This window comes from Heteronotia binoei, chromosome 12 (genome assembly GCF_032191835.1).
Source record: "Heteronotia binoei isolate CCM8104 ecotype False Entrance Well chromosome 12, APGP_CSIRO_Hbin_v1, whole genome shotgun sequence".
Taxonomy (NCBI): Eukaryota; Metazoa; Chordata; class Lepidosauria; order Squamata; family Gekkonidae; genus Heteronotia; species Heteronotia binoei.
This window is the reverse complement of record NC_083234.1, coordinates 15,647,004-15,670,730: the sequence shown is the minus strand read 5'-3', so window position 1 is coordinate 15,670,730 and position 23,727 is coordinate 15,647,004. Positions and strand designations below refer to the sequence as shown.

The 23,727-nt window shown below is 47.7% G+C and overlaps 1 protein-coding gene across 1 annotated transcript in view; it reads left to right on the top strand.

Annotated features, from left to right (window-relative positions):
• The first annotated feature begins 643 nt into the window (after nucleotides 1–643).
• The window catches only part of LOC132580697 (uncharacterized), a 56,241-nt gene continuing 33,157 nt past the window's right edge, over nucleotides 644–23,727 (top strand). Inside the window, exons 1-11 of the mRNA XM_060251689.1 lie at nucleotides 644–741; nucleotides 1,477–1,622; nucleotides 2,682–2,807; nucleotides 3,980–4,162; nucleotides 5,888–6,112; nucleotides 7,156–7,282; nucleotides 11,284–11,483; nucleotides 13,348–13,560; nucleotides 15,563–15,708; nucleotides 18,860–18,987; nucleotides 21,840–21,972. Of these exons, the coding sequence (XP_060107672.1) occupies nucleotides 1,487–1,622; nucleotides 2,682–2,807; nucleotides 3,980–4,162; nucleotides 5,888–6,112; nucleotides 7,156–7,282; nucleotides 11,284–11,483; nucleotides 13,348–13,560; nucleotides 15,563–15,708; nucleotides 18,860–18,987; nucleotides 21,840–21,972 (1,617 nt within the window). The 5' untranslated portion in view covers nucleotides 644–741; nucleotides 1,477–1,486. The remainder of the gene's footprint in view (nucleotides 742–1,476; nucleotides 1,623–2,681; nucleotides 2,808–3,979; nucleotides 4,163–5,887; nucleotides 6,113–7,155; nucleotides 7,283–11,283; nucleotides 11,484–13,347; nucleotides 13,561–15,562; nucleotides 15,709–18,859; nucleotides 18,988–21,839; nucleotides 21,973–23,727) is intronic.

Here is a 23,727-nt window from a genome sequence, read left to right as displayed (position 1 = left end):
GAAGCTCATTGCATGCAACGGTGTGATTCACCACTGATTCACAGCCATTCCATTAAATGACGATGAGGGAAGGGAAGGGATTCTTCTTCTGGCATTCCCCGCCAAAATATGAGCAGTATTGGCTGCTCCTGTCAAATTTAGCTGGGTGTGATGGGGAAGCCTCTTTCTGCCCCTATATCCATAGGCTAACAGGGCCGGATTAACGATTAGGCCAAGTAGGTACTGGCCTATGGGCCCCCACACCTTTCGGAGCCCTGGGCTGACTCCCCACCTCTAATTTCCCCCCTGCTTGCAGCCCTCCCAACCTGCGTGCGCAGCCAGCAACTGACCCGCTCTTTGCCCAACTTGCCTGGTGCAGCTGCTGCTGGCATCGTTGCCAAGTTTGCCTCTCTCTGCCTCTCCCCCACAGCTTTGTCAAAGCGACTTTTGAGAAGGTTCCTGCAGGCTGCAGCAGGGGCCGTGGGTGGCAGGGCTGGTGCTTCAACTCTGAGATAATTTGCAAGGGGGCCTCCGAGATTTTGACTGCCTAGGGGCCTCCACAGGGTTTAATCCGGCACTATAGGCTAGCCTGTCAGGGAGCCAAGTCATACCTACTTCATTGACTTGTGGGTTTTTCTGTTTTGTTTTTCTAGGTACTTTGGTTCCTCATCCCTGTCCTGATGGCACTTTCACTTCTCGGGATGTGACTGGCCTACAAGAGGAAAGAGAGTGTCTGCCTTGCCCTCGTGGTCACTACTGCAGGTCATTAGTCTCTTGCTAGCCAGAGCAAGTTTTATTGATTTTTTTTTTTTACCTTCTTGTTTCCTATCAGTCAGGGCTTTTTTTGTAGAAAAAGCCCAGCAGGAACTCATTTGCATATTAGGCCACACCCCTGACATCGCCATTGTTTCACACCGGCCTTTTTCTTTTAAAAAGCCCAGCAGGGACTCATTTGCATATTAGACCACGCCCTTTGCTGTCAAGCCGGCTGGAACTGCATTCCTGTGTGTTCCTGCTCAAAAAAAAGCCTGGGTAATATGTTATTCGGAGAAGGTTTTAACAGAGGCCGATTTCCCACTGGCCTTATGCCGCTCTCATGCTCCTCTTCTGCACAGGGTTTTGGTCGGATTTTACACTATCTGTCCCGGGGCTGTAAATAGCTTCGTCTTTTTCTTGTGGCAAACAGAAACTGGTTTTTAGTGGATCTTGTTTGCTGCGCAAAAGAGGCAGAGTGACTTGCAGATCCCAGGGCAGATAGTGTGAAATCCGACCCCGCGGAGAAGAGGAGAGTGAGGGCGACATAAAGCTAGTGGGAGATTGGCCAGTGTTTTAATGTTTGAGGTGGGTTAGGGTGAAAGATTGTGGTGACCACCTGCAGAAGTGTCAAGGCAAAGCAGGGATTTCAACCCAGGTCTGATGTAAATATAACGTGGCTTTGAGTTTTTCCAACAGTTCCCTCCCCTCTAACTAAATTCTTGCCCATTTCCTTTGCACCAGGAGAGGCCGGATGGAAGGGAAATGCGCTGCGGGCTACTTCTGCCAAGAAGGGAGTTCTGATGCCACCCCGCAGGGCCGTAACTTCACCTGGTTCCCTCTGGCTGAGTGCTTCTGGGGTCAGGAGTGTGCAGGGATTTGCCCGGCAGGTAAATGATCCGTTTCGAAGGCTTTTGAAAGATCTCAGGCGCCAGCTAAAGTGGACAACGAATGGTTTTGATGGTGATATCTGGAGACCTTCAAAGTGATGGCGTAGCAGCATTTCTAAGGGGCCAGGTCTTTCTAAGAGACTTGGGAGCCATCCCTACAACTTCTCAGAAAAAGACTTTGCGGGGGTGGGGGGAGGACAAGCTCTGTTCCAAAGTGAAGTGGGGCGCATTCCCCTATTTCAGGTTATTTGCTGTCACTCTGACCGATTTCGCAGTCACCCTACACTGCTCTGACGTTCCTCTTTTCAGCGGGGCGTCCTCCCAATTTCTCACTATCTTCCCCGGGGCTTCATCTTGCGTCGCGTTTTTTGCGCGGAAAACATAAACTGGTTTTTAGTGGTTTCTGTTTACTACACAAAAACCACGACGCACGATGAAGCCCCGGGGCAGATAGCGGGAAATCGGGAGGACGCCGTGCTGAAAAGAGGAACATCAGAGCAGCGTAGGGTGAGTGCGAAATCAGTCTCTGCTTGCCATTCCTTTTCCAGACCTTCGCATCAGCAGATAGATAAATTCTCCTTCTTTTACTCGGAACCACAACCTAGGTGTGAGCAGTCCTTAGTAGCCAAGATCACAGCTCTTGTATCCTCCAGCTTAAGCTACTTTATCTCCAAAGTGTAATCTTTCCATAACTATTGAAGCAAACCCAAGTCATGACTAGACCTTTCTGGAAACAAAAGCATGGTGGAGATAAAAGATTCAAGAATTCAAAACAGGCCCATTCATCTAGGCCAGAACACTAACATATATTGCAATGGGAAGACTCTAGTCTCTTACGGCCCTGTGGCTTCATCTTCCTTCCAAAGAATCACTTTACAATATGCTCTGATGCCACAGAACAACGTGAGGAGCTGAGCACATTTTTTCTAAAGAGAGGTTGCCTTGTTTTGCAGGGTGTTGCAGAAGCTGTGCCATCTTTGCTGAATCAGAGTGGTAAAGCAATGTCATGATGTTTGCTGTCAGGCATTTTAACTCCATTGTGTGCATGTTTCCTCCCAGGATTCTATTGTCTGGAGGGCGCAGGGGCACCCATTGCTTGCCCAGATGACACCATCGGTTCCCTCCCAGGAGCTGGGCAAAGAGAAGACTGCCTGCCCTGCCCACCAGGCCGGTGGTGTAAAACAGGTTATGATTGATGCATTGTGAGGCTCCCCCACTCCCAAGACAGTCTCCCTGCCTTCCACCATCCAAAGAGGGCGACTGGGCTACAGCTCTCTACCAGCACGCTCACACTTGCTCTCTCTCTCTCTCTCTCACACACACACAGGGTTGCCAAGTCCAATTCAAGAAATATCTGGGGACTTTGGGGATGGAGCCAGGAGACTTTGGGGTGGAACCAGGAGAAACTGGGGGTGGAGCCAGGAACAAGGTTGCAGCAAGCATAATTGAACTCAAAGGGATGGCCATCGCATTTAAAGGGACCACACACCTTTGAAATGCCTTTCCTCCATTGGAAATAATGAAGGATAGGGGCACCTTCTTTTGGGGCTCATAGAACTGGGTCCCCTGGTCCAATCTTTTTGAAACTTGGAGAGTATTTTGAGGAGAGGCACCAGATGCTGTGCTAGAAATTTGGTGCCTCTATCTAAAAAAAAACAAACCAGTCTCCCCCAAGCCCCAGATACCAGTAGCTCAATTCTCCATTATATGCAAAGGGAATCAGTCGCCATAGAGAATAATGGAGTGGCCCCTATAGAATCTGCAGCGACCCCACCCAATCTTCCCTTTCAGTGGTTGCATGGCGTGTCTCTCCCAGAACCCCTCCGTGTGCTGCCATTTCACCGACTCGCCCTCTTCCTTCTCAACCCGCTTCTTCCTTTAAGCTACTAACTCTGGACCTCAGTGGTCCTGATTGCCTATAGAACCTGGTCCCTTCAGTATGTATCATAATAAAATTATTTTGGATTCTTTCTTTTTGGTCATTCTCCTGAATCTGCAGTCTTCCCCTACTGAAGAAATATCAGTTTTAAGATCCTTGAGGGAGGGGGGGGGGAGTGCTTTCTTTGTAGAATGGATGAGCAATTTCAAAGTATAAGTTGAGATCCCTAATATCTAAATCCCCTGCCCTCGTAAATCTATTTCTGAACCAAGAAATGCTGATTTGCATATAAATGAAAGGCATTTGCATGCTATTTGCTTCTTCTTTTCCTATCCATTGGGAAAGATAAGGAGCTCTGCGGAGCACTGAGAAACCCCGCCCATTAACCATGCTGTTCCTCTGCGTAGAAGGTAGATTCGGATTTGCACTGGAATATCTGCAACTCGCTTTTTAACCCTCTGCCTCTCGACCTCTGCAGAAGATCCGGTGGCCTACCCGTGTCCTTATGGACACCACTGCTACGGCGCGAATTACACCCACCCTGGCGGACCCCGGGCTCTCCCTCTGTGCCCCAAGCAAGCTTTCCGAACTGAAGGCAGCCCCGAGCCCCACCAGTCTGACTGCCAGCCCTGCCCACCGGGTTACCTGTGCCCTGAGACAGGTGAGCGGCCATTTCAGCAGCCAGCTTTCGATTCAGCTCAGGAGGAGCAGATGAAGCAAGGCCGCAGGGGGCTGTTGTGGTTTGGGCGTGGGGCAGCAGAGGGGTGTTCACAACGCAGCAGCATGCAGCCAGAAGGGGGGGTGCAGAGAGGGGTTCCCATTTTTGCCAGGTCTGGAGGAGTGAAGGCTCCTAATTTGATGCAGGGGACTTCAACTCTTGGAAATCTCCCTGAAATCCAGGGCTTTTTTTTTTTTTTTTGGTAGCAGGAACTCCTTTGTATATTAGGCCACACACCCCTGATGTAGCCAATCCTCCAAGAGCTTACAGTAGGCCCTGTAAGAAGAGCCTTGTAAGCTCCAGGAGGATTGGCTACATCAGGGGTGTGGCCTAATATGCAAAAGAGTTCCTGCTGCAAGAAAAGCCCTGCCGAAATCTCATTGGGGTCTGACAAAGAGCATCTGATGAAGGGAGCTTTGGCTTTGGAAAGCTCATCCCCCCAAAAATCTTGTTGGTCTCAGGCAATGTTTGCTCTAAGCTGTGGAGTCTTGTGAGCAAGAATTCTACTTTGCGAGAGACTGGCATTAAAGAAGAAGACTGCAGATTTATACCCTGCCCTTTTCCTTGAATCAGAGTCACAGAGTGGCTTACAATCTCCTTTATCTTCCTCCCCCACAACAGACACCCTGTGAACTAGGTGGGGTTGAGAGAGCTCTCCAAGCAGCATTTGCATGCTATTTCAAGGACAACCTCTGCGAGAGCTATGGCTGACCCAAGGCCATTCCAGCGGCTGCAAATGGAGGAGTGGGGAGGAATCAAATTCGGTTCTCCCAGATAAGAGTCCGCACACTTGACCACTACACCAAACTGACTCTCTTTGTGCTGTGAGCTACTGCAAGCATTAGTTTGCTCTGGGGCCACCCTTCCTAAGCTAAGACATAAATGAATAACAAATGTGCACAGGCTCTGTAATGACATTTTGTTGTAAAGAAGCACAAGGTGGTGGAGAGTAAAGAATCAAAGCAAAACTGAAACAAATGATTTGGAGGCCGAAACAGCAGGGCTGAGAAATACACTGTCCTCTTGATCATCAGGTAGCTTGTATTCGGCCTCGTTAGGCCTCGTTAGGCTGATTTCAAAGGCGCTTTCAGCCTTTCTCCTTTTTTATAGCATCACAGCAAAGCAAAAAGATGTAAGCAATTCCTAGCATGATAGGATGCTCTTTTCTCTTGCCAAAAAAGTGTCTTCTTTTTAATCCCAAACCACAAGGATTGTTTGTTCCCTTCACAAATCAGTTTCTGTGCAGAGGTTGTTACAAAAGTCTGCCGAGAAAACATTGTGACATGATATCACCCCATGGGTTGGTAATAACTCGGTGCTTGCACAGGAGCTGGGAGACCCTGAGAGCCAGTTTGGTGTAGTGGTGAAGTGTGCGGACGCTTATCTGGGAGAACCGGGTTTGATTCCCCACTCCTCCACTTGCAGCTGCTGGAATGGCCTTGGGTTAGCCATATCTGTCGCTGGAGTTGTCCTTGAAAGGGCAGCTGCTGTGAGAGCCCTCTCAGCCCCACCCACCTCACAGGGTGTCTGTTGTGGGGGGAGAAGATATAAGAGATTGCAAGCCACTCTGAGTCTCTGATTCAGAGAGAAGGGCGGGGTATAAATCTGCCGTCTTCTTCTTCTATATCCACTGCTGTCTTTCTTAACGTGGGTTTTCTTTTGCAACAGATTCGGTTGCTGCTAGAGACTACCCTTGCGCTCCGGGGTACTGGTGCCCAGGAAGCAGAGGTGCTTTCCTTTGCCCACCTGGCACCTTTAGGGTTCAGCCTGGCGCCACGTCTTTAGAGGAGTGCACCCTCTGTCCATCTGGATTTTACTGTCCCGATCCAGTGGTGTCCGGCATGCCAAACATCCATGGAATACCTTGTGAACCAGGCTATCAGTGCCCTCCAGGTGAGAGAGTTCTACCTGTCACCAGCTGAGGTACATCTGGAGGCAATGGCACAGATCTCTCCCCTCTTCATGCCTGCTCTCTGCCCAGAGGAGGAAAAAAGTAAAACGCACAATGGAGGCTTTGCGCATCTCAAACCTCCCAAAAGAAAAACTGCAGTTCTTCACGCCCCTCATAACCCATGCACATGGCTTTCAAGTTTGATGTGGCATCCAGTCTAGCCCTGAGGCACACAGAGGTTTTTTTTCCCTTTGGGCTGTCAGATGTGCCTCTTTCCCAAAAGGCACGCTGCTAACACGACAGGTTAATAATTTGTAATGTTTATTGTTACTTCCAGGACTTTTGTTGTAGAAAAAGCGCAGAAGGAACTCATTTGCATATTAGGCCACACCCCTGATGTCACCCTTATTGTTCAAAGGGTTTTGTAGGGAAAGTCCAGCAGGAACTCATTTGCATATTAGGCCAAACCCCCTGATGTCACCCTTGTATGGTTTTGAGTAGAAAAGGCCCAGCAGGAACTCATTTGCATATTAGGCCAAACCCCCGATGTCACCCTTGTTTCACAAAGGGTTTTTGAGTAGAAAAGGCCCAGCAGGAACTCATTTGCATATTAGGCCAAACCCCCTGATGTCACCCTTGTTTCACAAAGGGTTTTTGAGTAGAAAAGGCCCAGCAGGAACTCATTTGCATATTAGGCCAAACCCCCTGATGTCACCCTTGTTTCACAAAGGGGTTTTGAGTAGAAAAGGCCCAGCAGGAACTCATTTGCATATTAGGCCACACCCCCTGGTGCCAAGCCAGCCAGAACTGCGTTCCTGCTCAAAGAAAGCCCTGATTACTTGTTTGGCCATGGAAAAATCAGATTTAAATGGACTGGAAGGCCAGAAGACTGCATTGTTCTAAGTGGATAATATAAGGAAATCACCGGAAATAACGTAACTTTCACAATGTGACTTTATTATCCATCGAGTACACCGGATCCAGTTGTGTTTATTATTACTAATTACTTGCATTGTTCTAAGTGTCTGCTGATGCTCCTCCCCAGGTTCGGTCAACCCTTTGCCGTGCCAGTCTGGCTCTTACTGTGGATCCAATACGGGGGTTCCTCCGCTGTGTCCTGGAGGGTATTACTGTCCTGAGGGGTCATCCACATACAACACGCCAGGCCAGCTGTGAGTATAGCCATTCATAGATGTGGTGATGCCTTCAGAGTTAGGGAGACATGCCTAGTTGTGAACCAGATTTAGAATTCAGCTCCCCACCCAACACATCCCCGCGGAGCTGTTTGTGCTATAAAAACTGTTTTCTATCATACTCCCTCTAAGATGTGGAGTCTTTGAACAAAAATTCTGCTTTGTGAGCTACTGGCATGACAGTGGTGAGCTACTGCAAAAAATAATTTGCTCTGGGGCCAGTTTTCCTGAGCTAAGGCAAAAATGTGTGAGCCAGAGGCTAAACAGTGACCTAGTTCACACTAACTCAGCTTAGAGGGAACTCTGGTTTGCGGGATCCCAGGCAATTCGTCTTGGTTCTTGAGGTGGGAATCTTCTTGATATAAGTTAACCTTCTTGATATGTCAACCTACAGCCAATTTGGTGTAGTGGTTAAGTGTGCAGACTCTTATCCGGGAGAACCAGGTTTGATTCCCCACTCCTCCACTTGCACCAGCTGGAATGGCCTTGGGTCAGTCATAGCTCTGGCAGAGGTTGTCCTTGAAAGGGCAGCTGCTGTGAGAGTCCTCTCAGCCCCACCCACCTCACAGGGTGTCTGTTGTGGGGGTGGAAGATAAAAGAGATTGTGAGCCGCTCTGATATTCGGAGTGGAGGGCGGGATATAAATCCAATATCATCATCATCATCTTCATTAGAGGTTCCATGGTAAAATGGTTAATGCTCTAGTCTCTGACTCCAGCAACCCAAGTCCAAATCTCCAGTTCCATTAACCTTTAATGGCATACCAAGGAAAACAGTGCAATACAGTTTGACAGCGTAGAAGGATATATGAATACAACTTTTTGTGGCGCTACATAATGAGAGGAATAAAAGGAGTAATAAAACACAAGAATCTCAGGTTAAAACAATACAATAGAAGTTCAAATCTCAGTAGAACTTTATCTTAGAACCAGTGTGGTGCAGTGGTTAAAGTGTTGGGCTGGGATCTGGAACACCCTGGCTCAAATATCCAGTCTGCCATAGAAGTTCTCTGGGTGATCTTGGGCCAGTCACACACACTCAGCCTACTCGCAGGGTTGTTGCGAGGGAAAAAATGGGGGAGAGAATGAGGTAATCCACTCTGGGACCCTATTGGGGAGAAAGGGACAGTATAAATGAGGTAAATACAAATTCAACAAAAGAAACAAATCAGTCAAATGGGTCAAACAAAATTACATTTCATACCCATTACTTCTTTGATACAGTGACTTTTTAATTAATAATATAATAATAGTAATACTTTTTATTTGTATCCCGCCCTCCCCGCCAGGGCAGGCTCAGGGGGGCTCACAACATAGGAATATAATATACAATAAAACCATACATAGCAAATACAGTTACAATTATAAAATCAGCTTAAAAACATTAGCAATTTACATTAAAATTAACATTGTGGTGCTATAACTTAGGGCTTTAGTAAAATTCAGTGACTAAAATATGTCCAGCGAGACTATCTTGATTCGGCATTAGGTGAAGGCTATTTTGAAGAGGTAGGTCTTACAGGCCCTGCAGAATTGGTCTAAACATCGCAGGGCCCGTACCTCCTCCGGGAGTTGATTCCACAGCAGTGGGGCTGCAATGGAGAAGGCCCGATCCCAGGTGGTCTTCAATCTGGCCTCCCTTGGCCCAGGGATATTCAGCTGGTTCTTTCCAGCTGACCTCAGCGCTCTCTGGGGTTCATATGGGGAGAGACGGTCCCTCAAGTAGGCAGGTCCTCGGCCATATAGGGCTTTAAAGGTGATAACCAGCACTTTGTAATGGACTCGGTACACCACTGGCAGCCAGTGCAGTCCGCGTAGACCCGGCTGTATGTGCTCCCATCTTGGGAGCCCTAACAGCAGCCTAGCCACTGCGTTCTGCACCAGCTGCAGCCGTCGAGTTCGGCACAAGGGCAGCCCCATGTAGAGGGCGTTACAGTAGTCCAGTCTCGAGGTGACCGTAGCGTGGATCACCGTTGCTAGGTCCCGGTGCTCCAGGAAGGGGGCCAACTGCTTCGCCCGTCGAAGATGAAAGAACGCGGACTTGGCAGTGGCCACTATCTGTGCCTCCATAAGAGCTGTTTTAATCACCCCTGACTGTGGCCTCTACTCTTCCAGCTGCGCCTCCTCAAAGGTGCCCTGCCCCTTCACTGATTTCACCTTTCCTTTGCTTCCCTATCTTATTCCTGGAACTTGCCTCCCAGAAGTGGCCTGCATAAGGCTGTCATGCCCCAGAGATGGAAGTTGCTTTGAAGTGTCCCAGAGGTTCCTGGGATGCTGACAGCCACTTGTTTTCCCAGGGAAGAGAGTCATAAAATGCACCAAGGGGTTCAGGAGAGAAGAGATGTATTTCTGCAAAGAGATAATCATTTGCTCTATCTGCCAGGAAGAGCAACATGGATAGCAGTTGCAAAACATGATCTAGATCTGGGGTGGGGAACAGTGGCTCTCCAGATGTTTTTGCCTACAACTCCCATCAGCCCCAGCCATTGGCCATGCTGGCTGGGGCTGATGGGAGTTGTAGGCAAAAAACATCTGGAGAGCCACTGTTTCCCACCCCTGATCTAGATGTTGAGATGTGTTCAGGGTTGACTGGAAGATTGGGGGTTCACCTTCCCATGAGAGGATGATTTCCCTAAATCTGAATTGTGTGAGGGGCTTCCTCCCAGTTCAGGCTGGAAGGATTCAAAGGTGGAAGCACCCATAGTCAGATTCCCCTGGGTGGAGGAGATGAGAGTCAGGATGTGCTTTTGTTCCACAGACAGACATCCCAGGGGTGGATGACAGATCTTGGAGATAAAACATCTGTATTGTTGAGTTTAGTTTAGTGTTATGTTTTTCCTTTCCTTTTCCTAGATCTGTAAAACCAGTAGGTATAATAGTTCTCTTCTTGTGCTTAGCTTGATCTGTTGCCATAAAATTTTCCTGTTTAAGAGAGAAGACATTTAAACTCCTCCTTGTGCACCTTTGGCCACCAGGCATTCAAAAGTTTAACCCATTTCAAGCCAAAAAATATTGAAGGATGCTTTTATGACTCCCCCCCCCCTTGCTATTAATATCCAGCATATTGCATGGGTTAGATGAAGGATGAGGAAGGTCTCGGTTCTGAAATCATTTAATAGATGATATGCAATAGCATGTAGTATTGAATTATACTCACTTGCTGGCATGCAATGGCCCTTAATATCCAACAAGACTGAAGCAATCAAGAGAAGACCATAAAGGTGTTTATTTTTTTTATTATTATTTATTTGGTATTTTGCGGGTGGGGTTTTTTTGTGTGTGCATGTGTATGTGTATCTGGAAGTCATGGTGACTTCCGGTGGCTGACCCCTAGTGGAGGCCAGGAAGATTTTCAGAGAGGTGGCTGAATAAAACCTTCCCCCACCTCTGGACTTCTGGTATTCCAAGGAGGTCTCCCATCCAAGTAATTGCTAGAGTCGGCCCTGCTTAGCTCCTAAGATCTGATGAGATCAGATTTGCCTGGGCTATCCAGGTCAGGCAAAAGCATTTAAATTCTGATGGGTCATTTTCCACGATCAAAATCTATATTTCAGATCAGGGCTTTTTTAGTAGCAGGAACTCATTTGCCTTTTAGGCCACACACCCCTGATGTAGCCAAGACTCCAAGAGCTTACAGGGCTCTTAGTTCAAGGCCTGCTGTAAGCTCTTGGAGAACTGGCTACATCAGGGAGGTGTGGCCTAATAAGCAAAGGAGTTCCTGCTACTAAAAAATCCCTGCTTCATGTTGAAATCTGCACTTAAGTAGCAAAAAAAAAAAAGGACATTTTGGAGGATTTGGAAGGTATACAGAAATTTCTTTCACGTCTAGGCAGAGCACAATGACAGTAAGGAGAACTGAAAGGATTCTAACGAAGTCTGCTTGCGGAGTGGGCGGCGTATCAATCTGAAGTAAATACAATGAAATAAATGAAACTTCAGATGAAGCTAGTGCCCTCACTGCCTCTGTTCCTCTGCTTGCAGGTGCGCCTACCCCTTCTACTGCCCCCTTGGCAGTGCTCATCCGCTTCTGTGCCCAGGAGGATATACCGCCTTGAACACAACAGGTCTCCGGGACTCTCTTGAGAAGACCTGCAAAGCCTGTGAGGTGGGCACCTTTGGCGTCGGTGCCGACAACAGCCCTTCCTGTTCACCCTGCCCACCAGGATTCAGCTGCCCAAGAGGTGATGTATCCACCTTGTGATGCAGAGGGGGGGACCTGCAGTGGAGGCAGAATTTGGCTTCAAAGCTCTGCAGTATCTCTGTAAAATGTCTGTATTACCAGTTTTCCAGGTTCCAAATACTGATTGGTATTCCAGTCCAGGATTTCCTTTCAGGATTCCCCTGTGGGGAGAATTTCTAGAGGTGCTGTTTGTTGCACCAAAATTGCAGCAAAAATACTGGTACCTGTCCCTTAAAAAAACAACCCCGCCCCCCACAAGTTTCAAGTGAATTGGACCAAGTGGTTCAGTTCTGTGGGCCCCAGAATAAGGTACTGCCAGCTATCCTCCATTGCTTGTTAGGGAGCGGGAGATTCCACGCTTTCTCTGGAGCAAAGAATAGCCAGAGGTACAAAAGCAAGCCGAGAAAGTCCTGGCCAAAAGCCTCTCAAAGCAGACAGGACCAACAAACCCAGAGAACCAATGCAGAACCCGAGATGAATCCCAGCAGAACACAGGACAATGTGAACAGCCTAACACAACCCAATACTGATAGGTATTTTTCAGATACCTTTTCAGAATGGACAAATCTGAATGCACATCCCTAGCTATGAGGGGGTGGATGGTTTGGAAATCTCCCCTCTCCAGGATTCTGGTAATACTTCACCGAGATCTAAGAATTCCACGAGTTCTTTAGTGCACCCTGGAAAGCCTTTTTTCAATAACAAGATCCCACCCATTACAATTTGAGTTTTCCAGTAATAGCAGGCCTCAGATTCAGCAGGAGCTCACAGGAGCACAGCTCCTGAATTCTGCTAATGAGCTCCAGCACCTCTTTTTCTACGAAATGACCCCCGCCTAGAATTGATGGACTCTCTCCTCCGTCAGTCATGAAGTCATTCTCCCACCTTTGCCCACAGAATATATTCTGGTAGAAAAAGAGGTGCTGGAGCTCATCAGCAGAATTCATTTGCATATGCCACACACCCCTGACATCACCGGAAGGTGTGCTAAATTCTATCAGCTCAGCATCTACCTTAAAATGTTTCTTGAATGATAATGGTCATAATCAAACCTAACTCCCATCCAACATTTAAATTACCTTTTTTCCTATGTGGTCACAGCAGCATGAGGAAGATTTCTTTCTGTCTGCTTGATACGTTTTGTTTATTTCCCCATTTGGTGTGGTGGAAAAGGTTAGAAAGTTTGTGAAATCTTAGTGTTCAGCAAAATTCTCACAGGGGGTTTGAACAACGTAAGCCAGAAGCAAGCATTTTTTTTTGGGGGGGGGGTGTTAAGAAAGAAAGAAAGAAATGCAATGAGTCTTAGCGGTTCCAGAGCTCTTCTCCTGTGAGCTCCTGCCCAAAATGAGGCCTGATTCTAGGTGCAGGTTCCTGGTGAGGTGGGAGGAAGATGGCTTTGTGATTTCCATGCATTTAAACCCAGCGAGAATCCTCCATGAGAGCCATTTTGGTGTAGTGGTTAAGTGTGTGGACTCTTATCTGGGAGAACCGGGTTTGATGCCCCACTCCTCCATTTGCACCTGCTAGGATGGCCTTGGGTCAGCCATAGCTCTGGCAGAGGTTGTCCTTGAAAGGGCGGCTGTTGTGAGAGCCCTCTCCAGCCCCACCCACCTCACAGGGTGTCTGTTGTGGGGGAGGAAGGTACAGAAGATTGTGAGCTGCTCTGAGACTCTTCAGATTGGAGGGCGGGATATAAATCCAATATCTTCATCTACCTCACAGGGTGTCTGTTGTGGGGGAGGAAGGGAAAGGAGATTGTGAGCCGTTCTGAGACTCTTCAGAGTGGAGGGCGGGATATAAATCCAATATCTTCTTCTTCTTCTACCTTTGAGAAGTCCCCACTGGTTTCTTTCCCCACCCCCCAGGCAGTGCAAGCTACCTGCAGCAGCCCTGCCCCAGAGGTTACTACTGCCCCGCCATGGCACCTGCTCCAGTTCCTTGTCCCCCAGGCACATTTGGGAACACCAGCTTAGCCAAGCGTCTGGAAGAATGCCACCCCTGCCCTGCCGGCTCCTTCAACCATCTCCCTGCTCAGACTGGATGTTTTCCTTGCGGGAGCTCCTCAACATCCCAAGCAGGTCAGTTTGGCATCCGATAAACATGACACTCTCTCTCCACTGTTGCCTGAAGCTTATTTAATAGCAATGTCAGAGTGAGGGGGTTTTTTTGTAGCAGGAATGCCTTTGCATATTAGGCCACACGCTCCTGATGTAGCCAGTCCTCCTGGAGCTTCCAGTAGGCCCTGTACGAAGAGCCCTGTGAGTTCCTGCTACAAGAAAAAAAGGCCTCGTCAGAGTTATTCCTGTCTTGGTGCCGGTCAGTCCATTAAAAAAAAAATCTTGGAGAGCTCGTGCGAAAATGTCCGGCATCCGAATGCACAGCTTTTGGGTCTTTTGAGATACCTTGCTGAGAGTTTGGAATAGGGCTGCCTCCGCGCCAGGCAGGGAGTTTCCCACCCGGGAGGTTCCCAACTTTCCCTGACATCACTAGTGCGATGACGTCATCCACGAGTGATGTAATCATGCCGGCGACATCGCGTGCTGGCCACTCTAAGTGTTTCTGGGAAAACTCTGTGGTTTTCCCGGATGCTCTAGCATTTTGGGAGGGGAAACTCTACGGTACAATATGTACAGTATTCCGGAGGCTGCGAGGGACTTGGCAACCCTAGTTTGGGAGCATTAAAAAGGCACGGTTTGATCCATATAGTAATCCACAGCTTGACTCTACAGCTGCCGGCAGCCGTGTTCTCTTCAAGCTCTGTGTTTGCAGCAAGGAAATTTGGATTGCATAGGAAAATCTATGCAGGCGGTGGGGGTAGTTGGTTAGTCCTGATTTCTTTATTTGGTATACTGATACGGTCATTTTTTTCTCCTGGGCATCTGGACCCAAGATGGGCAACAATATAAAACCAACATAAAAACCACCGACTAAAACAATAAACATCAGCACAACCAGGAGTGGAATTCTAGCAGGAGCTCCTTTGCATATTAGGCCACACACCTCTGGTTTTGCCAATCCCCCCAAGGGCTTACAATAAAGAGCCTTGTAAGCTCTTGGAGGATTGGCTACATCAGGGGGCGGTGTGGCCTAATATGCAAAGGAGCTCCCTGAGAATAACGCAGGTAAAGAGGCATCAAAAACCAAACTAGAAAACATCTTATGTCCCCACCAGCAGGGTAATTCTCTTTTTGCCTGGACTCAGGCTGCCTCCTAAAGGACCCTGGATTAATGCTATTTTACAACCTTTCCCAAAAGCCGGGAGGATTGAAACCCCTTCCCATCCATCTGTCTTCTTCTGCAAAGCTGTTCCAGAGGCATACAGTGGCCACTGAAGGAGCCTGGGCCCAGAAGGTGCCTTAGACAACAAACAGGCTGCCTGGTTTTGCACAAGCTGCTGCTCTCAGATAATCTTCAAAAGCAATCCCAGGTTGAGTGTGTTACAGTAAACTAGTTCTGAAGTTCCTTAAGCATGGCTAGATCGGTGCCTACAAATGGGGAACTAAATACGTCTTGTCTGTGTTAAGTGCTGTCAGGACACTTCCAAATTATGGCAACCCTGTGCATTAATTATCTGCTGATTCCTGGGCATTCTATCACTAACAGCCTTGCTCAGATCTTGCAGTCCGAGGACTTTCATGGCTTCCTTGACTGAGTCCATCCATCTCACATTGAGTCGTCCTCCTTTCCTGCTGCCTTCAACTTTTCCTAACACGATTGTCTTTTCCTGAGGTAGAATTCTAGCAGGAGTTCCTTTGCATATTAGGCCACACCCCCCTGATGTAGCCAATCCTCCAAGAGCTTACAAGGCTCTTTTTTGTAAACTCTTGGAGGATTGGCTACATCAGGGGTGTGTGGCCTAATATGCAAAGGAGCTTCTGCTAGAATTCCACCCCTGGTCTTTTCCAGTGACTCTTGCCATCTTATAATATAACCCAAAGACAATAGCCTCAGATTGGTCATTTTAGATATAGCTTGAGGGGAGGAAAGCATCTTTCTTCAACAAGTAACCATGATCCAAGAAGACTCCCTAGCTTTTAAGTTGAGAAAAATGACTATTTGACCCCCCTTCTGCTTTTTAAGGTGAAACCCATTGTACCTGCCTCGGACTGAATCGGGCCTTCCAAGAATCTGACGGCTCTTGCATTTGCCAAGTAGGGTACCTTTACTATGATGAAAGAGGGAAGGAAGCATCAGATAGCAACAGTGACCAAGACTGCCAACCCCAGGTGAGCAATTGCTGCCCCTCAGAAGCTTTAGGGGCAATTTCATGCACTTCTGGGTCACTTTTTCACACCATATTTTAATGAAATGTAGGCTGATACGAAGATACCTTCAGTGAGGTCCGATCACTGGCCCATCAGTAGTATAGCTGTCCAGATGATGTTTAGGAATCTGAACCTACCCTTTGTCCTACACCTGGACTTTGGCCCCTGTTTGCCACAGAATGTTGGACTGGCTGAGCCATTGGTCTGATTTAACTCTGATGTTCTCCATACAGCTAATTGTGGAAGTCATGGGAAGAAAGGGGTTTCACCCAGTGTCCCATTTCCAGTCTTCAAAGCAGACGTTCAGGCACATGAGACAGGGCCTTTTCAGTGGTAACCCCACAATTGTGAAACAGCCTCCCCAGGGAGGTTTTCCTGGTCCCCTCACTGTCAATGTTCAAGAGGCAACTGGAGACAGTTTTATTTAGGGCTGCATTTGACTGTTGTTGTTGTTTTAATTAGCTGCCGTAATTTGAATGTTTACATTATGACCTTTTATGTATTTTATCAATGTTGTTTTATTGATATTGTTTTTTATTGTTTTTGCAGCCTTTTTTAGTTACGTCGCAAGCGGCCTTGCGTTCCACCAGGGAGAAAGGCAGTTACTAGATGTTTGAAATAAATAAAGCTGCTGCCAGGGGCTACTAATTAGCTGTTTTGAAAAACTACAGCAGATGTCAACCAGCGATCTTTCACATCTCTGGAGATTTTTAAGCCAAGGCTAGAGGGCCATCTGATAGCCTTGCTGATTCTGTGAAGTTAGATGAATCACGAGAGGGAGCGCAGGAAGCGATCAGCATGTGCTCAGCTCTCATGGCCCTTCCTTAGAAGCCCAGAGTAGGGTTGCCAGGTCCACTTCAAGAAATATCTGGGGGCTTTGGGGGTGGAGCCAGGAGACTTTGGGGGTGGAGCCAGGAGACATTGGAGGTGGAGCCAGGAGCAAGGTTGTGGCAGGCATAATTGAACTCCAAAAGGATTTCTGGCCATCACATCTAAAGGGACTGCACACCTTTTAATAATAATAATAATAATAATAAATTTTATTTCTATCCCGCCCTCCCCACCTCAGCAGGCTCAGGGCGGCTAACAACATTTTATAAAAACATACAATAATAATAATAAAACCTTTAAGTTTAACAATATAAAACATCAACAATAAACTTAATAACATTAAAAACCAGTTCAATAAATACAGTTATTCTGCGGTATAGTTCTTCAACCGCATTGGCGGCTCCTTAATTTCTGATCTTCCTAACAGTCCGGGTGTGCAAATTTAAAAAGGACGGTCTTGCAGGCCCTGCGGAACTGCTCAAGGTTCCGCAGGGCCCGCACCTCCTCGGGGAGTCGGTTCCACAGAGTAGGAGCCGCAATCGAGAATGCCCGTGCTCTGGTGCTCTGATATTTAATCTCCTTCGGCCCGGGGATGGTCATTAGATTTTTCCCAACTGACCTCAGTGCTCTCTGGGGTTCGTATGGGGAAAGACGGTCCCTCAGGTAGGCAGGTCCTCGGCCATATAAGGCTTTAAAGGTAACGACCAACACTTTGTACTGGACTCGGTATACAATCGGCAGCCAGTGCAGTTCACGCAGCCCTGGCTGTATATGCTCCCGTTTTGGGAGTCCCAACAACAGCCTGGCTGCCGCGTTCTGCACTAGCTGCAGTCTCCGAGTCCAGCACAGAGGTAGCCCCAAGTAGAGGGCGTTACAGTAGTCTAGTCTTGAGGTGACCGTTGCGTGGATCACTGTTTAAATGCTTTCCCTCCACTGGAAATAATGAAGGATAGGGGCACCTTCTTTTGGGGCTCATAGAATTGGACCCCCTGGTCTAATATTTTTGAAACTGGGCTGGCGGGGGGTGGGGTGGAGGTTGAGGATAGTCATAGGGTGCTGTGCTGCAAATTGGTGCCTCTACCTAAAAATGCAGCCTCCCCTCAGAGCCCCAGATACCGGTGGATCAATTCTCCATTATACCCCATGGGAATCAGTCTCCACAGGGAATAATGGAGTGCCTGGCCGACATTTCCTCCCCCCCTCCACTTTCTGATGACCCTGAAGCAGGGGGAGGGCCTCCAAATGGGGGATCCCCTGCCCCCACCTGGGGATTAGTAACAACTGAAATAAACCACTGTGTTACTTATATATTGCAAATAATTGTTCCACAGATATTTCTTATATCCTGTTCACATATTCTTCACCAAAATCCTTACAAATGTCCCTGAATACAGCACATTGATAGAGGTGTGCAGTACCAAATGAAAGGATACAGACCGTGGACTTTGGTACCATTACAGCAACTGGAAATTAATTTGTATTTTGAGTTGTGCTGTATTCATGGACATTTGTAAGACTTTTGGTGAAGAATACATGGACAGGATATAAGAAATATCTGCGGAGCAATTATTTGCAATATATAAGTAATGCAGTGGTTTATTTCGGTTGTTACTAATCAGTACACGGTGGTTTCCGGTTTTGCTTATCCACCTAGGGACTGGCAACCCTAGCCCAGAGTAATGCCGATCACCGCTTTAGGATAAGACAGGAATTTTCTTTCAGGCAAGATTGGCCAGGGATCCTGAAGGCTTTTTGCCTTTTTCTGGGCCTAGCACAGGGGTCACTGGGAGAGTGAGCAGGGTGGAAGCTGTGAATTGTCTGCATTTTGCAGGGGGTGGGACTAGATGACCCCAGGGGTCCCTTCCAGTTCCATGTTTCTATTTTTTTTCTCTTCTGGTTGGCTCTGAGGCTCTTTTAATTTGTGGTGGGACTGAAGCATGACCTTTTGGGAAGAGAGTATGCGTTTACCACCGAATTATGTTTGGACATAGACCGTCTTCGCACATAGCTTACCTCGCAGTCACAATCCTGTTCCCTCCGCCGCGTCTGTCGGATTTCCCACCATCTGCGCCGGAGTTACAGGAAGTGCCGTGGCTTTTGCTTAGCAAATGTAAACTGGGTTTCAGCAGTTTACGTTTGCTATGCAGAAGCCGCGGCACTTCCTGTAACTTCGGCGCAGATGGTGGGAAATCCGACCGGACGCTGCGGAGGGAACAGGATTGTGACTGCGAGATAAGCTGTGTGCGAAAACGGTAATAGTTTACCCTTTCTCCTTGTGCAGGTGGAGGAGCGCTGTGCTCCTGGAGAGATCCGCTTGGCATCAACCCGCAAATGTGTGTTCCCCGAACAGTACGACTGTTCTCCAGTTTGTGATCCAGTGGGCGGGGAACTCCATGCAGAGCTTGGCATGTGCGTATCTTCTTGACAGGAAAACACTGGTGACTCAAGCTCTCTTCCCCAGGAACTCAAAACCTCACCTGGCGACATGTAGAAGAAGAAGAAGAAGAAGAAGAAGATATTGGATTTATATCCCGCCCTCCACTCCGAAGAGTCTCAGAGCGGCTCACAATCTCCTTTACCTTCCTCCCCCACAACAGACACCCTGTGAGGTGGGTGGGGCTGGAGAGGGCTCTCACAGCAGCTGCCCTTTCAAGGACAACCTCTGCCAGAGCTATGGCTGACCCAAGGCCATGCTAGCAGGTGCAAATGGAGGAGTGGGGAATCAAACCCGGTTCTCCCAGATAAGAGTCCGTACACTTAACCACTACACCAAACTGGCTCTTTCTTTTTCTTTTACCAGCGATAGCATTTTTCAGATATCATCAAAGGATGAGTTCAAAGAACGTCAGTTCGAACAATTTGCTCCTTGCTAACCACCTCTGCAGAGAAAGAGTAACTGATGCTAGGACTGCTTGGTTTCACTCGTTCTGCTTTTGGTCCACCTTTTTGGATGCCATGTATCTATTTTATGGTCTGAATCCTGCCCCTTTGATTTTTCTTTAATATGCTGGTTTTATTTAAAGGTAAAGGTAGTCCCCTGTGCAAGCACTGGGGTTGTTACCCACCTATGGGGTGATGTCACATCAGGACATTTTCTTGGCAGTCTTTTTACGGGGTGGTTTGCCATTGCCTTCCCCAGTCTTCTATACTTTACCCCCAGCAAGCTGGGTACTCATTTTACCAACCTCGGAAGGATGGGAGGCTGAGTCAACCTTGAACCGGCTACCTGAACCCAGCTTCCGCTGGGATGGAACTCAGGTCGTGAGCTGAGCATGGACTGCAGTACTGCAGGTTACCACTCTGCGCCATGGGGCTCCTGGTTTTATTTAGGTCTGTTTTTTAAGGATGGTGATTTGATAACTGCTAAGAGTGGAACGCCTTGACCTGGACAGTCCAGGCTAGTTCAATCAAGAGCCAGTTTGGTGTAGTGGTTAAGTGTGCGGACTCTTATCTGGGAAAACCGGGTTTGATTCCCCACTCCTCCACTTGCACCTGCTAGCTTGGCCTTGGGTCAGCCATAGCTCTGACAGAGGTTGTCCTTGAAAGGGCAGCTGCTATAAGAGTTCTCTCAGCCCCACCCCCTCACAGGGTGTCTGTTGTGAGGGGGGAAGCAACCGCTCTGAGACTCTGAGATTCAGAGTATAGGGCGGAATGTAAATCCAATATCTTCTTCCAGGGGTTTTTTTGGTAGAAAAAGCCCAGCAGGAACTCATTTGCATGTTAGGCCACACCTCTGACATTTCCATTGTTTCACACAGGGCTTTTTTGTGGAAAAAACCCAGCAGCAACTCGTTAGCATATTAGGCCATACCCCCTGATGCCAAGCTAGCCGGAACGGCGTTCCTGTGTGTTCCTGCTCAAAAAAAGCCCTGTCTTCTTCTATATTCTCCCAATCTTGTCTGATCTTGGAAGCCATGAGAACGATGAATGTTAAACTTTGTCTCCCTCCATAGACATTCACAGATCCCTCATCTCCCTTCGTTCCAGGGCTTGAAGACTTGTCTTGCAGCCTGTTTACCCTCCTGTAACAGATTTGGGATGGGAGAAAAATGTTTTAGATGACAGACAAAGTGAAGTTAGGGACAGGATTTACCTTGTCTCACTGGCACGTTCCATTTTCAGAAACAACAACAGACACCACCCACTTTCCTCCTGAATAAATACACCTGGAAGCTCCTTTAACATCTTGCTTGGCACTCAATGAAGCATTTGCGGCTGTGGTCCTGCCATGCGTGGAATGGACCTCAGTGGTCTCAGCGACACTGAGGATTCAGGCCCATCAGGAAAAAAAAAATCATTGGCTGCTGGTGGTGGAAAGTGCCATCAAGTCACAGGCAACTTATGGTGACTGTGTGGGGTTTCAGGACAAGAGAAGTTCAGAGGTAGCTTGCCATTGCCTGCCTCTGCTGGGCTTCCATGGTGGTCTCCCATCCAAGAGCTAAGCAGGACTAATTCTGCTCACTTCTGAGGTCTGATGAGATCAGGCTACCTTGGTCCTCCCAGGTCAAGGTAACAGCTGAACAGAGGTGTTTGCCATTTCCTGCCTCTGCATAGCAGCCCTGGACTTCCATGGTGGTCTCCCATCCAAGTGCTAACCAGGACTAATTCTGCTCACTTCCAAGGTCTGATAAGATCAGGCTAGCTTGGTCCACCCAGGTCAAGGTAACTGCTGAACAGAGGTGTTTGCCATTTCCTGCCTCTGCATAGCAACCCTGGACTTCCATGGTGGTCTCCCATCCAAGTGCTAACCAGGACTAATTCTGCTCACTTCCAAGGTCTGATGAGATCAGGCTAACTTGGTCCATCCAGGTCAAGGTAACAGCTGAGCAGAGGTGGTTGCCATTTCCTGCCTCTGCATAGCAACCCTGGACTTCCATGGTGGTCTCCCATCCAAGTGCTGACCAGCACCAACCCTGCTTGCATCTGAGGTCTGATGAGATCAGGCTAGCTTGGTCCACCCAGGTCAAGGTAACAGCTGAACAGAGATGGTGTTGCCATTGCCTGCCTCTGCATAGCAACCCTGGACCTTGTTGGGGATCCCCCACCCATGTGCTCACCAGGGCTGACCCTGCTTAGCTTCCAAGGTCTGATGAGATTGAACCAGTCTGGGCCATCCTGGTGAGGACCGATTGGCTGGGGTTTGTTGCCAAATCAAATGTCTGCGAAGATGCATGCGTTGGGACCCACGGAAGCTGTCCTTGAAGTTGCAGTTCCTGCAAAGGGAGAGTCATCCGGGCCCTTCTTGTGTTCTTGCTTCGCAGGTGCCGCTGTGAGCAGTATGTCTCCGCAGAGGAGCTCTGCGACCGGCTGTGCTTGCTCAGAACCCCGGAAGTTTCCCTGAAATTTGGTGTGGATAGGGAACTGCTCTTGAGCATTGCAGGGGCCGAGGAAAGAGTGAGTAGAGAAATGACCTGGGGGAGGGCATGTGCTGTGCAAGCAGATGGGGGGGGGAAGCTATGGGACACTCGCAAGTAGGGTTGCCAACCTCCAGGTGGGGCCTGGAGATTTCCCCGTATTACAGTTGATCTCCAAATAACCAGGGTCAGTTCCCCTGGAGAAAAGGGCTGCTTTGGAAGGTGGACTCTGTGGCATTATACTCTGCTGAAGCCTCTTCCCTCCCCAATCTTCACTGTCCCCAGACTCCACCCAGTTTCATGTAATGGTTAAGAGCGGTGGACTCTAATCTGAAGAACTGGGTTTGATTCTCCACTCCTCTTCCACATGCAGCTCCTGGAGTGACCTTGGGCCAGTCACAGTTTTCTCAGAGCTGTTCTCTCAAGAGCAGTTCTCTCAGGATGTCTGTTGTGGGAAGAGGAAGGAGATTGGAAGCCATTATAAGACTCCGAGTGGGAGGGTACAAATCCAGCTCTTCCTCCTCCCCCTCCAGATATTTCCCAATCCAGAGTTGGCAAGCCTATTCAAAAGGCCTGTTGAATACTAGCAAGCTCTCTAGCACGGTGGCTCAGTGGTAGAGCATCGGCTTGGTAAGCAGAAGGTTCCAGGTTCAGTCCCTGGCATCTCCAACTAAAAAGGGTCCAGGCGAATAGGTGTGAAAAACCTCAGCTTGAGACCCTGGACAGCCGCTGCAAGTCTGAGTAGACAATAGTGACTTTTTTTTTTAAAACATAATTTTTATTGAACTTTTTCAAATCATCAAGAAACTTAAACGTAGAGTAATCCATCAGTATTTCCATGTACAATTTTGTAATCAGAGGTCGTTAATACATAGATGCAAATAACATTAAAACAATTAAAAGTACGCTTTGTAACTCTGCTATATAATCCTTATTCCTTATTTCTCCTTGCTTCTGTTAGTAGATGTACATTCTTCCATTAACACTTCTTATCATTTATATTACTACCATAACTGTAGTGATGTAACAAACTCGGGGATTTCCTTTTGTAGAATAAGATAGTCCAAATTTGGGTACCAAATAGTATAGAAGTCAGAGTTTTCCATTTCTGTGTCTGTTTTTGTCAAATCCATTAGCTTATCCATAATATAAAGCTGCCATAGTTTCGTATGCCAGTGATTCAAATTAAGAGCAGATGCTTGCTTCCATTTTGCTGCAATGGTTATTTTGGCCGCAAATGTTAGTAAAGCAATTCTTTTCACCAAGACTGAAGTCAATTTTAACTGATTTCTATAGTTTAGCAGAATTGTTTCTGCTGATAGAGGTATTTTTATACCAGTGATGATATTTATCTTATCCTGAACTTTTAACCAATATGCATATATTTTAGGGCACCATAACCAACAGTGTGTCTATGTTCCAACTTGTGAACATTGTTTCCAGCATAGTGGTGAAAGATCCCTATTACTAATTGATAACTGTTTGGCGTACAATACCAGAAGGACGATCATTTAAACGTAAGGGTCTTAATTATTGTGATATTGACAATACTGACTTTGATTGACCGAGAGTCTGCATCAAGCATGATATTTCTGGGTATTGAATCAATGTATGTAACGGAAGCCATTTCCTCTATGCCTCTAAATTCTTCTCTCTCATAGTTGCATTTCAAAGCTTGCTTCTCCCCCCCCCCCCTTTCCCTTCCTTTCTCACCTCTTGATAAAAGATTTAGATATGCAAGTAACCTTGATGCTGGAAGCGAGGCGCCTCTTCCGACCTGTTCCCATTTATACAT